Source organism: Chiloscyllium plagiosum, chromosome 33 (assembly GCF_004010195.1).
Source record: "Chiloscyllium plagiosum isolate BGI_BamShark_2017 chromosome 33, ASM401019v2, whole genome shotgun sequence".
Taxonomy (NCBI): domain Eukaryota; kingdom Metazoa; phylum Chordata; class Chondrichthyes; order Orectolobiformes; family Hemiscylliidae; genus Chiloscyllium; species Chiloscyllium plagiosum.
The window spans coordinates 14,475,166-14,490,978 of NC_057742.1; the positions used below are offsets into that span (position 1 = coordinate 14,475,166).

At 40.1% G+C, this 15,813-nt stretch overlaps 1 protein-coding gene across 1 annotated transcript in view; it reads right to left on the minus strand.

Moving 5' to 3' along the window:
• The window catches only part of stk17al (serine/threonine kinase 17a like), a 52,715-nt gene extending 43,279 nt beyond the window's left edge, over positions 1-9,436 (minus strand). Inside the window, exon 1 of the mRNA XM_043674985.1 lies at positions 8,929-9,436. Coding sequence (XP_043530920.1) covers positions 8,929-9,041 — 113 coding nt within the window. The 5' untranslated portion in view covers positions 9,042-9,436. The remainder of the gene's footprint in view (positions 1-8,928) is intronic.
• Positions 9,437-15,813: the final 6,377 nt, after the last annotated feature.

Genomic DNA, 15,813 nt, shown 5'->3' on the forward strand with positions numbered 1-15,813 from the left:
ATTACAGACAATGTCAGGCTGTTGCTTGACTCGTCTGTAAGACAGCTCTCCCAATTCTGGCACTAACCTCCAAATATTGGTAAGGAGGTGCTATTTCTGCCATCATTGTCTTTTCCAATGTCTAGGTCGATGCTAGTGGTCCTTTTGGTTTAATTTCTCTTTTGAGACTTTGTAGTGATTAATGCAGCTGAGGGGCCTGCTAAGCTACTTCAGAGGGGAGGTGAGAGTCAACCATGTTGCTATGGGTCTGGAGTCACAAGTAGACCAGACAAGGATGTCAGATTTCCTTCCCAAAAGGACATTAGTGAGCCAGATGGGTTTTTCTGACAACGGTTTAAAGGTCATCAGATATGTGCCGTGACAGGAATTAAACTTGGGTCCCCTGAACATTAGCTGAATTTCTGGATGAAGAGTCTAGTGATAATACCACTAGGCCATCACCTCCCTGCTTCATTAACAAGAGCAAGAAAGGGTACATTTGCTAAGTTGAATTGCTTATGTTCTGAGCATATCATAGTCCTATAGTTAAAGCAGCTTTGTTTGAATATTTGTTTGATTAACTCTAGGAAGCCAGTATCTTCCCCAGTGTTGGGAAAAGGTTCCTGCACAACTTATTAGCGAGTCAATCAGGATTCAATGGGGTGAAATTTTAAAAACATCACATTTATACTACTGAGACAAATTAAAATACAATTACCATGATTGGATATAATATGCAAACAGAGGGTCTTATGCTGCAGTGGCAATACCCTGCCTCTGGGCCAGAACATCTGAGCTAAAGTCTCACCAGCCCAGAGGTGTATCATAACCTGTCCAAAAACATTTTTAAAAAATTCATTTATAACATACACAGAAATTTAATGTGACAATCGAAGTTAAATATCAGGATCACCAATGGTGTTTTCCTATACAGAGGCAAGGTTGGGATCATAGAAATGACAGCACAAAGGAGGCCATTCAACCATCATATCTGTGACAGCTCTTTGAAAGACCTCTTCAGTTAGGCTCATTCATCTGCCTGTTCCCCCCCTTTCAAAGATTAAGAATCTATTTTGCCTTTGGAATAGTCCTCCTGACATACATGAACAAAAAACTTTTACAACACACAAATAACAGTTGCAGCCTGTTCATATGACAGACTTTGAACAGAGGTTACAGAGTTGACTGTTCTAGGTCGATGCAGGGACTTCCTCCATTGCCATTGAAAATGTGTGATGATAATTCATATTTTCAGACTGGTTAGAACTATTTTATCTAATTTGTTAAATTAAGCACCACTCTAAGTTGTACATTACAAGAAGGCAATTGCTATTAAATTACAGCCAGCTTTACACAATTAATTTGCAGTTGTTTCCTAGGACTAAATACAGAAGGTGATGGTAGATATAAAGCTGGATTGGGAGCACACAAGGTCTGGCTCCTTTTGAAGGAAGGTCAGAAGGTTAATGAGGGAAACTGGTCAGTGACACTCAATGTAACTTTAGCTGCTTTTATATTGTCCTTTGGCTCCTGGCTCTGATGGCCACCTGCAGTCTCAGGCTTAGGCTAAGAATACCCACTTCCTTTTACCTCTTGGGTCCTAGTGCCTGGTCTCGACCGGATTGTGCCTTATGAAACCACTGCACTGGTGGCAATTGTTTAATAATACATATGTCTTGCACACTAATGCCATGACACAATTCTGTTGAACAGGCACAGTGATCAGTTTGACATAATTGTGTTCCACGTGTGCATCTCTTCTGCTGCTGACACACACAGGCACTTTCTCTTTGATGTAGCTTAGAGCATAAAAGGCCCTAGTGAGAGCTGCAGGCAGTAAAGTTGACATGTCCTAATCCAACCAGTTAAAGAATTTAATCTTGTACACTAAATATGATTTTAAAGCTTCCAGAATTCTGGAATATTAAACTCTTGACAAAACTTTACTTTTGCATTTCAACTGATAATTCCAGTTGCACCACTACGATTTCTAGAGAGAAATTTTCCATAGGGATTTTTCTTTTTCGATTGTAATTTTGATGGAAAAAAAATCACTGAAAACCTTGGAAAAGCTGAACAAAGGGGTTTAAACCTGGTGAAGAATAATATCAATTGTGACTTTTTTTTTACTGTTAATAACCTTGTTAAAGTCATCAACAGTTGCAGAAATTAGACTTGACATAAAATGACAAGATTGCCAGTTGTGGAGACCTAAACAGAATCAAAATAGTTCAGTAGCAAAACACCTCCTAATTCATTAACCATGGAGCCCTAGCATGATCATCAATGCAAAGAGTTCAATTTGAGTGAAGTATTGTTTAAACGCTCAAAAGAAAACTAAGGTGCCAGGAATGGCAAAACTAAAAGTCTAATCCTTTTTATTTCAGGTCATGCTCTCCCGAAGCATTGTGAGGGTATTTGCAACTTACTTCAAGATAAACAGCCCCCAACTACTCTTCAAATATCCATTACAAGCAGGGGAGCAAACACTGCGACAATAGAGAGTCTTCAAGACATTTTCAATGCAGGTGGCTGGCAGAAGGTCAAAGAGTGGGGATAGCTATGTGTCAATGATTGAAATGTACAGATTAGCTGCTGCTTAATTTCCCTCTACAGGAAACTGGCTAAGTAACTGACTCAATAATGTTTAAGACATAGCGACTGCAGTTTTGCAATGAGAATGAGTGCAACATTACTAAAACATTTGGTACTTCATTACAATCCTGGAACATATCATGGGCTGACCTCTTATACCATTAGAAAGAATGATCTAATGACACAGCATTTATCACAAAACAGTACTAATGGAGGCAACCTTTACAGCTCATATAACCTACGTTTTAAATATTAAGAAGAAAAACCCTCAATGTGAAGTCTTAGAAAAATCCCTGAAGGATTGGCATGATTTTTGCATTCAAGATAGTTTCCAATTAACCTGTTCAGGGCTGTGATGACATCTCTGGAGCAGTTGGGACTTGAACCTGGATCTTCTGGCTCAGAGGTAACTACCACTGCACCACAAGAATCCTAATCTTGGCATTCAACACTGTGTTTACTAATCGCATGCGGACTCCACTAGAATTAGGAGCAACATACAATTTGCAACATCCTGGTCAATGGGAAACTGCATAGCCTGAAAATGATTGAATCTTGAAGTTTAATTTCACTTCCTCTGAGTGGGTAAGTAATCAGAGCCAGGTCAGCTGTGGAGTTGTCTCTTGGTCGCAATGCCGCAATGTCTCAGAGGAAGGGAAAAATGGTCAATATTCCAACTCCTAATCACGAATCAAATACTCCTGATGGAGATCTTATGTGCATGAGAGAATTATGATTCATGCTCTAATGGGACAGGGGAAAAATGATTGCTTTGGAAAAGATGTAAGGAGCTGATAACTCCTTGGAATTGCACTTCAGTTTGAGCCATCACCACAGGAATGAAAGGGTGAGTTTTAAATGAAAGCACCTTGGGAAAATACTGGGCTGACAGAAGACAGAAGATATCAGGAAACAGGCAGACTACTTCCACTACCACTCACCATGAGCTCTCTGGCAGGCACTGTCAGAAAATAAGTCAATTTGCAAAAGGCCCAGCCCAACAACAATGCTCTTTAAGTTCCTACATTGCTCAAACATTTCTCTGTCGTGTTTTGTTCATCTGTGGAGAAGTTTGCACTGCTCTGAAGAACGTATTTGTCAGAGGATTTCAATCTTCGTGTTTAATGTAAATATTCAGCTGACTTGTCCCAGCAGCAATCCTGGTGAAGAGTGCATTCAACTCGAAACATGAACATGCTACAATGAAAGAGACTGCCCAGGATATGGACACAGATCTCCTTAGATCTCAGCTCTGGGGCAGTGAGGAAGTGTTAAATGATTTGCCTGCCAGGATCGAGCAGATTTCTTTTTCCCCCACAGACTATCTGCATCGAGCCGGTGTGTCGGTCTGGTGTCAGCATATCAATTTCTCCCTCATAGCCACAGATTGTGGTCAACAGATTCTCAGCTGAAATTTCACGATAAACCGACCACCATGTATAGAAGAAACTTTATTGCATCTGTATTCTTAACACATAAATACATCATTATATATCTTGTCCTCTTTGTACCAACTGTCCACAATTTAATTTCAATTGCGATTTTGTAATAAGTTCTACGTCTTTATTATCGTCATGTTCCTGTTCATTGCATTGAAAAACAGCAAGCAGATTTCCTGTTCACCGTTGTGGCTGAAAGAACCAAATTCTACTGCGGGTGGTTTCGGGAGCTCACAAGGTGGATGGAAAATAGCAGTTCCTCCTCGGTCCATTCCACCAACTCTGCAGTCAGCTCATGCTTTTTCCCAGTGCTTTCCCTCACTAAGCAGGAAAACAATTGGTTTTGCATGGGGTTTTCCTCATAAGGTCATTGTGCATGAGTTAACAATGCATTGTGCATTTACAGTGTTTTTGGTTTTCTTGAAATCTCAAGTACCTTGCTTAGCCAAATTGGGGGAGGAGATAGAAAAGGGCAATGTAAATTTGAGCACTAAATGTATACATGATCACAGTCTGAGTAGATAGCATCTGCTTTTTTTTTTAAAATGCATGGGATTCATTAATAACTCCACTTTCCAGCATACCCTTTGGCAAGTCAGATCTTTTAGGTCTTGAACAACTCATGGGTCAACTGTACTGGATTATTCAGCATTCCAAAAGGATGTTAGACTCAGCAAACCAGAAAACTAATTCCACATTCTTTTGCAATTCCAAACACAGTACTAGACCTAAATGCAAATAAATGCTTACATCATGCCCCAATATGGAGAGATTTGGGGAGGGGGGTTGCTTTATAAGAGCAGGATGTTCAGAAACAGCTTCTGTCTAACATGCAGCAGCAAACTTCAAAACAGATGCTAATTTTGCAATGAAGGCCTAAATAGGGCTCTTTCAGGTTTTGTTCCCTATCTGCAAGCTTTCAGGAGCAAAATCTGTGCCTCTTGTTTGGCCCTGAATAGGACTAACTAGAGTGTGACAATGTGCAAGATTAAATCTGTATTAAGTAAAAGGAAGAGATGATACACATGCAGTACATTTAATCCACTTCTTGAAAGCGTTACTTAGTTCCTAGACAGGACTGGAGTTAAAAATATGAAATGTCAATTTTTTGGGAAATTAACTAAAAGCAGAAAATCTAATTTCCTGCTATGGGAGCTAATAAAAATATACATTAGTGCAAGCAATCGTCGACTGTACTGGTGATAATATTACAGATTTGTACTTAACTTTATAAGCTATTTGTTTTAATCCCTAAGATGACTGAATAAAGGGCTACAATTCTACTTTAATTAGATTAATTGATTTACATCTTCATCTACAAGGATCTGCCTTTGCAGTCAGAGGCAGGAAGATACAGGAGCTGTCCTGGCGCAACGCCCAGATCTAACCAGCAAATCTGTGGCTGATCTTAAGCTGACAGCTGGCAGTGTCACCACAGATTCCAATCTGGGGATTGCTCCAACAGAGAGAACTTGTGTAGAGGATAATACGGATCACAGAATGGGAAGGAATCCTGTAGACGCACAATGCAAGACTTCTTAGGTTGTGTTATTGTGAAGAGGCTACTCTCCATAAATATACCTGCCTTCCCTTCTTCAGCAGCAAATTTCTTCTGCAGATTAGTAATCTTCACCAAACATTCAGGTTAAAAAGTGTCAAAGCTCTATTTAGTTTAGCAACATTCTGGTTTTACTGAATTACAAGAAAGTTGTGGTAAGATGTTCTGAAAGATTTTCTCAGATTTATTCAGAGCGTTAATGAGATCAACAAAAGTAACACTGCAGAGATTCACTGGAGGATAAAGATTTAGTTCCAAACTGCGCTTTGGAGATAGACAGACAATCTATACTTCAAGCTCAGTCACATTAGCAATTAAATCAGTCTGACCACAAGGAAATAACTTTAAATCAGAGAGATATATACCCTTATAACATTTAAGTTTTTCTTTTCAGTTTGCACAGAAAAGTAGAATACTTTCAGCTTTTTAATACAAATTTAAATTGTTTTAAAGGGTGCGTCATCCTGGAAAACTGAGCAATACGGTCAGCATTTTTGAAACTTTCCAAAATACTTTGTTATTGTAAAAGCTACTGGTGTCTCTAAAACCACCTTGCTGGATAACCCCAGCTATGCAATTCTTATTTTGAGAAGATCTTTATTAAAGTAATACAACACCATTTTTAAAACAAAGTGCAGAATCCATGTTTTGCCTGTGCGTTCCCATTACATTTTAGATCAAAAATTGTCTATGTGGCATTTTAAGATATTTCCTCATTTTATTCCACATATTATTTTTGTCAATCTACCTGGTTATTATTTATACCTCATTAACACTTCAGAGACATGCGCAGACAGATCTTTTATACTGCATAATTGTTGTTGGAATTTTTTTTAAACTGGACAATTATTTCCACTGAATTATTCAAAAAGCCCAAAATAGTTCAGAATACTAATAGGAATCTGTGCTTCTATTTCCCGACTATATTGATTGGTATGTATGAACAGAATTAGGGAGGAACTTCTTCTCTCAGTTGGTTATGAATTCTTTGCCACATTGGGCTGTCAAGGCTGAGTTGAGGCTGAAACAGAGATTTTAAACAGTAAGGGAGTCGAGGAGCATAAAGAAAAGGTAGGAAAGTGGAGTTGAGGATTATCACATCAGCCATGATCTCATTGAACGTAGCAGCAGACTCAACGGGCTGAATGGCCTATTTCTGCTTCTAGGTCTTACAGGATTAGAGTCTTAAAAGTTGCCAAATTGGATTGCTGATGGCAGTGAAAATGAAAACAATCTCAATGCCATGGCCTTTCAGCTCCTGATAGTTGACTCCTTCAACTCTGAGGTGAAGAACAATGATGTGATGGGATACTAGGTCACTGTTCGAACACCACATTTGCAACAATGTCCCAGCAAGACTTCGGACCTTCCGTGAACGTGAGAAGAAAGCGTAAGGGAAGGAGTTGCAAGTTCTACTAGAGAGTAGATTTGCTCAGATGAGGACATCACAAACACAGTTTATTTTGAGCTACAAATGTATCCCAGTATGTATAAGTGGGAAATGCATGCTCATCCTCCAAACAGGGCTACATAATTATCTATTATCATTTATCTATTCAGTTTCAGTACTTCAGACAATCAAATCTTGAAGAGATATTAACAAAACCAGATAAACTGTTACCATGAAACTTTCATTACTTGTTGTAAGGCTTCCAACAAAGCCATCCCTTCCTACCCCAACACACAATAATAATATATAAACATAATAACAGATCAAATGCTACTGGGTAGGTGGGAATACAATGTTGCCACTATCAGATCGGCCTTGAGTTTATTGAATGGCAGGGCAGACTCAAAAGGGCTGAATGGCCTAAGCTTGCTTCATATCACTATTCTCCAATTCTCAAACAGGTTTCTTGTCAGAGTTAGTCTTGAGACATTGCTGTCAATCCATATACAGCTATTAATTATGAAGGGTTAGGAGACAATAGATAAACTGACAATTAATAAGGTATACACTGACCAATGTTGCATTGTTAGTTTACAGATCCCAGGACAAAAGACAGACCACTGGAATCTGAGGTGCTGCTGACTTACACTTTTTCTTCGGGAAAGGTTGCTGTCTATTTATTAACGCTATAACATTGGTGTCTAATTTGGGGATACACAAAATCATGTCTCAAGCATCATTCCCTGATTTTCTAAAGTAAATCTCAGATTGAATGATCTAAAAACTCGCAATTATTCAAGGTACTTGAAGGAGCAGTTTAGCTTCATCTGGATGTCTGCAGATAAATCAGCCTGACCTGGGTGAACTCAAATATCCTGCAGAGAACTTCGATCAATTTGAACTCAAATGACTTTGGCATTCAACACCCTTGGGGTTACAGCAAAGAGACTGAAATCATGGGAAAATTACTGCAATTACAAGTGCACAGAACAGCACCTGAGCAAATATCTGCAGAAAATAGGAATTATGTCCAAATTCACAGCAATTATTCCCTAAAAAAGGCAAATATAAAGAAAACATTATGCATTTAAAATCAAATAGCCATCAATTCTTGTACAATAGAGATACAAAACACATAACACCAATAAAAATGTACTCCTAAATACTGCAGGCTTAATGTCACTGACTTGACCACCATCTAAAAAACTGCCTTCACCGAAAACAATCTGACTGACTATTGCTAAGGATGAAAGGGGTAAGTCTGCCATGAGCAAAAATAGTTACATTTATATTCTTCGTTGCATTTAATCTAAAAAAAAATACATATTCTCTGAAGTCTGATAATACCAGGGATGATTATGTAAAAGGTTGTTCTCAAAAAGTGCATTTATCCAGTCATAAAGTGACCAGAGTCTCTATTTTCCTCAATGCTTGCTTGCATCCTAGTTCAATGTTGAGCTATGATTAAATGTAGCTGTGGTGCTTTACTTGTTAAAAAAAAATGTTCACTACCTACGGCTGTGCAAAATGCTAAACAACAATTAAGACTCTGAACTGGTGATTACATTTACTGGCACTACATTGCAAAGTTAACCCCGTGCAACTTCTCCAGGCGCCTCATACTGCAGTCTCTTTTTAACCCTTTGAAGACCAACCTAGAAAAATAACCCTTTCATTTGCGTTAGCCAAAACATTAATTCAGAAACAATGCCCACTCCTGCATAACATACCCATACCCACTCCCCCAAAAAAATCGTCATTAATTAACCCTTTGGTATAAACTCCTGTCCTCCCCCACAAGTGAATATCGATACATCTTGCTAATATTTATTTATACATCCCAGCGATTTATTTACAGCAATCGGTCAGGTCGAATTTCGGGCACCACAGGTACGTACTAAATGGTCTGACTGGAATAAATATCGATAGACCTGAACTTTCGACGGGTGGATCCCTTTGACCCTTACCTTCCCAGTTCTTTTCCCAGGAGAGTATAATTACTGTGGAAAGAGTCGGTCCTTATTCGGGACAAAATCTTGGCCACCATCCCTTTGCGGTTCATCATTGTAGTCTCGGGCATTCACCACCGGTCGCGGGCTCTCGAAATACAAAATTAAAAAGAAAACCTCCCACGTATCAGTCACAGCAAAGTGAAGCTTGCAGACAGTCCAATACGATGGGGAATTCAGTTCTTTTTCTCGGTACAAGTAGCTTCCACTTTTTCAACTCGTGCACTAGGTGGGAGCTGACAATTGGTTTTTTTTTTCTTGCTTTTTTTTCTCTCTGTCTTTTACTTTCTGAGTCCTGCTGACTTGTAATTTCAGGCGATGGGGAAATTGCACAGCCTCTGTCCGCGGCGCAATGAACGTCTGGGAGCTGAGGTTTCATTCAGCTCAACGCCTCCAAGATTTCTAGCAACACACAAGCCGTGGCCAGGCATCAAAACACGGAGATCCAAGCGACATCACCCCGAGAGAACCAATCACAGCCTCAACAGAAAGCTGCGGAACCGCTGCAAAGGAGCGACACCAAAGCTGTTCAGGCTCAGTTGCAAACTGCACCAGGCTGCAGTCCAAACTGTGCACTTTTAGAGTCATAGAGATGTACAGCATGGAAACAGACCCTTCGGTCCAACCCATCCATGCTGACAAGATATCCCAACCCAATCTCGTCCCACCTGCCAGCACCTGGCCCATATCCCTCCAAACCCTTCCTATTCATATACCCATCCAAATGCCTTTTAAATGTTGCAGTTGTACCAGCCTCCACCACATCCTCTGGCAGCTCATTCCATACATTCCTGTGAGGTCTAGCTAGTTTTCCCATGCGATTTTCCCAAATTCACCTCAATACCAATGCATCGCGACTCTCTGTGTGAAATATTTGCCCCGTAGGTCTCTTTTACAAACTCTTGAATATGAAGTTGGGGTTTTCTCTACTTATTGTCAAACCCAAACCAGATTAAGAGTAGGATCAATAATCTCCAGGGACTAAAATAAAAACAAAAGTACTGCTGATGCAATGGACAAATGAATGAATGAAATCTGAGTGACAAATGAGAAACGACTGGACAAACTCTGCAGGTTTGGAGATAAAGCAGAGTTAACATGTGGAGCCCAGTGATCTTTCTTCAGAACCCTCAGGGACGCCCTATTTGCTAAAACGAGTCATAGAAACACCTTGGGGAGCAGAATTAAGGGGTGAACTTTAGCAAAATCAGCTATATGTTATTTTTAGCAAGTTTCATGGAAGGTTTCTCCCTGTGAGGTCTAGCTAGTTTTCCCATGTGATTTTCCCAAATTCACCTCAATACCAATGCATCTCGACTCTCTGTACCCCACCGCACCCACCCACCCAACCCTGACCCCTGTTGTGTGTCCCCACTCGCCAAGTACTGGCCAATGCATCAGTGCCATCTTTAAAGCACAGACACGTACCAAATTGAGCAGTCTGGAACTACCCTGCACGGCTCTGTCAATTACCCCAGACATGTCAAGCAGAAGGTAATTGGCATTCCACTTTGCTGACACGAATCTGGATGTCCTGCTGGACTGCATTGGGAGTGCCTATAGTTGATTGTCTCTGGAACATACATATGTTGGTGACACTTGTGTCTAAGATGAAGGGTTAGAGGAACTGGGGTAATCAGAATGATTTTCATGTCATGAATGGTTGACATCTAGTTTCCATCCAGCAGGTGAGAGAACGGGAAACTATATCTAAGTGAAGGGAGATGATGTAATAACGAGATGTCAATATATGCTCATGCTTGCAAATTGACCTCTTACTGTTCATAGATGAGAATCTCATCTCGTCACTTCATGGTTGGTTGGAAAATAGCAGTTTGTCCATTTATCATTTGGAATCTCCTTATTGTCAAACTCACACGATTCTCCCAATTTTATCACCATTTCACTCATGCTGATCTATAACTGAGAAGACTCAGTGCTATATGTTGTCTGAATCATTGCTCCAAGATCTTGAGGCCAAAGCCAGTTGAAATCTAGATGCGAAATCCATCAATGGCAGGACCCTGTATGGGATTGTCAAGAATGTGACATATTAAAAAACCATCTCAGCGAGCCCATCCAATGTTAAATTGACGTGCTGAGTGAGAAAGGGTTGAGTTGAGTCCAGATCGATCACCTCCACCTCCCTTTCACAGTATGTCTCTCCTTTGGACTCAAAATGTTAATTCTTTCTCTACGTGCACAGATGCTGCCAGACTTGCTGATTTTCCCTTCCTTGCTGTTTTTATTTCATATCTCCAGAATTCACAGAACTTTCCTCTAATTTCATTTTTTTTCTTCATAGCCTTTAGTGAAAAGGCAAGTAGCCCATGTCCTTTCTTACTTGACATATCATCTTGTCCTGCTACTTTCATCGATTTATGAATATGTACCTTAAGGTTCCTCTGTTCCTGCGTAACCTCTGGGTGGTAGCATTTGAATGAAGGTGTTTCTTACAATTACCTCTTTGACCATCGGTCCATATGTCTGCTCATTTCATTCTGTGACTTTTTTTGTTCTGTGAAGCATTCTGTAGTTTTAAAAGTGTTATAAAAATGCAAGTTGTTGATATTAAAAACTAGCGGGTAGCAAAACTTTATTCAATTACCTTTGATGAACTTGAAATATTGCATAAACATAGCACAGCCAATGCTCAAATCATTTGAGATTTCCCAAACGATTATTTCAATACCGGCACAACCCAAAGAGCCTTTTCAAGTGCAACAGATTTTTAAAAACCTGACCTCGATCATAACTAAGTCCTTAATCTGGCTTATCAGCTCGTCAATGATATGAAAATACAGATCTCCAGTACCAATCTTTATCCAGAGAGGAATGCTCAGCCCTTATTTGTCTCAAAGTCAGAAATCACATGACACCAAGTTATAGGTTTATTTGAAATTGCAAGCTTTCGGAGCATTGCTCCTTCGTCAACGCTCTGAAAGCTTGTGGTTTCAAGTAAAACTGTTGGACTATCACCTAGTGTCGTGTGACCTCTGATTTTGTCCATCCCAATCCAACGCCGGAACTTCCACATCATGGAGTATTGGTCTCGCCTTTGTAAAAGAAAACTTATTCACCCACTATCTTTATTCACCTGGGGCAAAGCGACTGCTACAGCCGGATGGATAATGAATTACCCATTGAAGGAGAAGGTGGGGGTTTAACACAGCATATGTTTTTTTTGGAGGAAGAGGAAATGGCTTGGGCTGTGTAATTTCTTAGAGCTGAACAAATGTTGTGGTTGAAGTTGCACACTTTTTTAGATTAGATTACTTACAGTGTGGAAACAGGCCCTTCGACCCAACAAGTCCAAACCGACCTGCCGAAGCGCAATCCACTCAGACCCATTCCCCTACATTTTACCTCTTGACCTAACACTACGGGCAATTTAGCATGGCCAATTCACCTAACCTGCACACTTTGGGACTGTGGGAGGAAACCAGAGCACCCGGAGGAAACCCACGCAGATACGGGGAGAATGTGCAAACTCCATACAGTCAGTCGTTAAGATGCATAAAAATTGCTTGGACTTAGTTGCTGCAGTTTATCAGACAGTTTTTTTCCCAGGTATCTATTGCTTGTTTAATTTGACAAATCATCCGAATCCTTAATCAGGTGTTTATACAGCATTTTCCTTCTTGATTTCTTTCCTGATACTGGAGTCTGCATTGTCCCATTGTATTAATTTGTCAAAAATGAAATTACTGGGTGAAGTCCTTAAAATGATGGACAATGTCCATAATTTATTGAAAATGGGAGCTCCTATTGCATACAACCCCTACAATGGCCATCTGGCTCATTGAGCGCACACTGGCCCTCCAAAAAGCATTCCACCCAGACCCACCCCATCTCTGTAACCCTGCATTTCCCATGACTAACCCATCTTGCCTGCACATTCCTAGACACAACGGACAATTTAGCATGACCAATCACATACTTGCACATCTTTGGACTGTGGGTAGAAACCGGTGCACCAGGAGGAAACCCATGCAGACACAGGGAGAATATGCAAACACCACACAGACAGTCACTAGAGGCTGGAATCAAACTCAGGTCCCTAGCACTGTGAGGTAGCAGTAATAGCCACTGAGCCACTTCTTTGATTAATCATTTGGGTTTCTGCCCTTCCTTTTTCTATCAGCCTTCCCGTTCTGCATGTTACCTTTGGTTAGATGGCAGACAGAGAAGTTGCTCTAAAGGTTTCTAACAGCATAGCTGAGAAACCAACCACCAAGAAGTGCTTTTATATGGCCCACAGTGATTCTTTCATCAGTTAAATGAGCAATTGTTTGAATTTACTGAACATTTTCTCACAGTTGTATAGCTGTAATTGGTAACTAAGACAGAGAGGGATTGCTAACTCAGAGAGCAATGGGAAGTGTTGCATCCAATTTGCAATGAAGCATGTTTTTCCAAAGTCCTGCTTGTCCTCCAAACTGTTAAAGAATCCTAGCTCCAGATATGAAAAGCTAGGGCAATGAAACAAGATCACAAAATTGGTTACCAGTGCATTCCTATTTCAATTTACATATTTTGGCTGCTTCTGCATAGAATTATGTACTTTTTGTGCCATGAATATAGATCAGATATTAGAAGCTTTCCAAATTAAAAGCTAATTCAACCTCGTTATTTGTTGCCAAATTTGTAGTTAATCAACACTTTAGTTATAAATTAATTGTAAAAGGATGGAGAAGCGTAATTTTCACTCTTGTTTCCTCAGGTGCTTTCATTTGCAATTTGGGTCCCCTTACTGTCATCTCTAGAGTGGTTGATGTTCCTTACTAGGATGTTAAAATGCAGATGCAATAGACTTTTATTAGACAAGGGCAAAGGGTTATCATGTCAAGTTACTAGATGGAGTTAAGGTACAGATCAGTTAAGATCTCATTGAGAGATGGAACAGTCTTGAAGAGTTGAATGACCACTCCTGTTCCTTTCTACCTATGGTTGGTAGGTAAGGCTGGTTAAAGTGGGTTGCCTTCTTCCACTGCATGCAATTGTTAGAGAGGTTAAAATACTTTAAACATGGTACTTCTGAACAGAAATTATTTGTAAAATGGTTCAAACTGGAATAAATAGGGTAGCAATCTAACCTTTCACAAAGTCACATTCTGATGAAGTTTGAAGTATAGGCGGTTCCAGGAACTGAGCTGTAAGCAGTTACTGTGCCTTCCTTTATAGATCCTTTCGGTTGTGGGTAACCACCACTTTCCAGAATCTTTGTATCAGAGTTTCAGTTTATGTAAATTGTACATCATGATCTGAATGCTAAACTTACAAATTTGGTGATTTTAGTGAGCCTTAGCATGTCAGAAACAAAATTATGTTTTATTTATTTGAAGAAAAGCCACACAGAACTGATACATAAAAAAAGAATAAAAATAGTGAATGCCTTTGTTTAAAATCAGATCTCACACGGATAATGAACTAATTTTAACATTATTTTTTGTGGGAATGAGAGAAAAACTGACAAACTGTGATGAAATATTTGAGCTTAAGATTTTTGTTAAAACTTTGAGGAAGTTTTAAAGGGATGTTATATGTACTATAGCATGGAATTTACATTGTTGCAATATTCTCCCAGCCTCCCATCGTCTGTAAATGTGCACTCTCCAGATTTCTGTTGCTCACATCTTAAATGTCACCAAGTTTCACTCACCGTTACTCTGTGTTTGCTGAGCTGTGTAGCACCGAAATCAGGAATTGCTTTGATTTAAAACTTTTCTTCCTTGTGTTCTGATGCCATCCACCCCTGCCTTCTCAGTAACCTCCTCCAGCTTACAATTGTGTGAGATCTCTGTGCATCTTCAGTTTTGAATTTTTGCGCATTCCCATATTCCTCATTGGTGGCCATGCCTTTAGCTGTCTATTCTCTGAATTCTGGAATTCCCTCTGTACACATTAATGCCTTTTCACCTCCATTAAGTGCACGTTTAAAAGGTACCTGTCCAAATACCCTGTGGCTCAGTGTCAAATTTTGTTCAATATATCTCCTTAAAGTACTTGAGATAATTTACTATATTAAAGGTGCTGTGTAAATGCACGGTGGACCATTTTACACAGATAAATTATTTTCAATATAATGTTAAATTTCTACTTAACAGAGACAAAAGCCTCAATTTCCATTCACAGAGAAGGGAGCAAACTTGGAAAAACTGGCCTGGCTGCCTGGAATTTCATTCATGTCATGGTTCCCTGGGACTCGAGCTGGTCACCCAGGACTGCTCGTTGTGGATGTGGCCTAAGTGCTAGGCCTGCACCCATGTACCTGGAATCTGTGAAAGATAGATAAGAATTGAACAAAATCTTCCAGATTGCACCTTTCATATTCCCTCCTTTCTCCACACACATTCCCGATGATCCTCCATGATAATCCATGCCATCTCACACCTATGCCAAACCCATGACTGCACCCCACCTACAATGCAAACGTATGCTCCTATTTACCTCCAGTATCCCTCATATACCCTGTGTTACTGTATGCCCCCTGCACATGTCCATGCTCTTTTGAGCCCCTATGCCACTCCTTGCCACTCTTACCTATCACCCGTATACCCTCATACCCCCTATGCTAATCAATGCCCCATATTCATCTCTGTGGTCCTTATACCTTCTATACCAACATGATCAACTCATACCAATCCATTAGGAGAAAGTGAGGATGGCAGATGCTGGGGATCAGAGTCAAAGAGTGTGGTTGTGGAAAAGCACAGCCTGTCAGGCAGTATCCGAGAGGCATGAGAACTTATGCTCAAAATGTCGACTCTCCTGCTCCTCGGATGCTGCCTGACTGGATGTGCATTTCCAGCACCACACTCTTCAACCCTCAAATCAATCCAT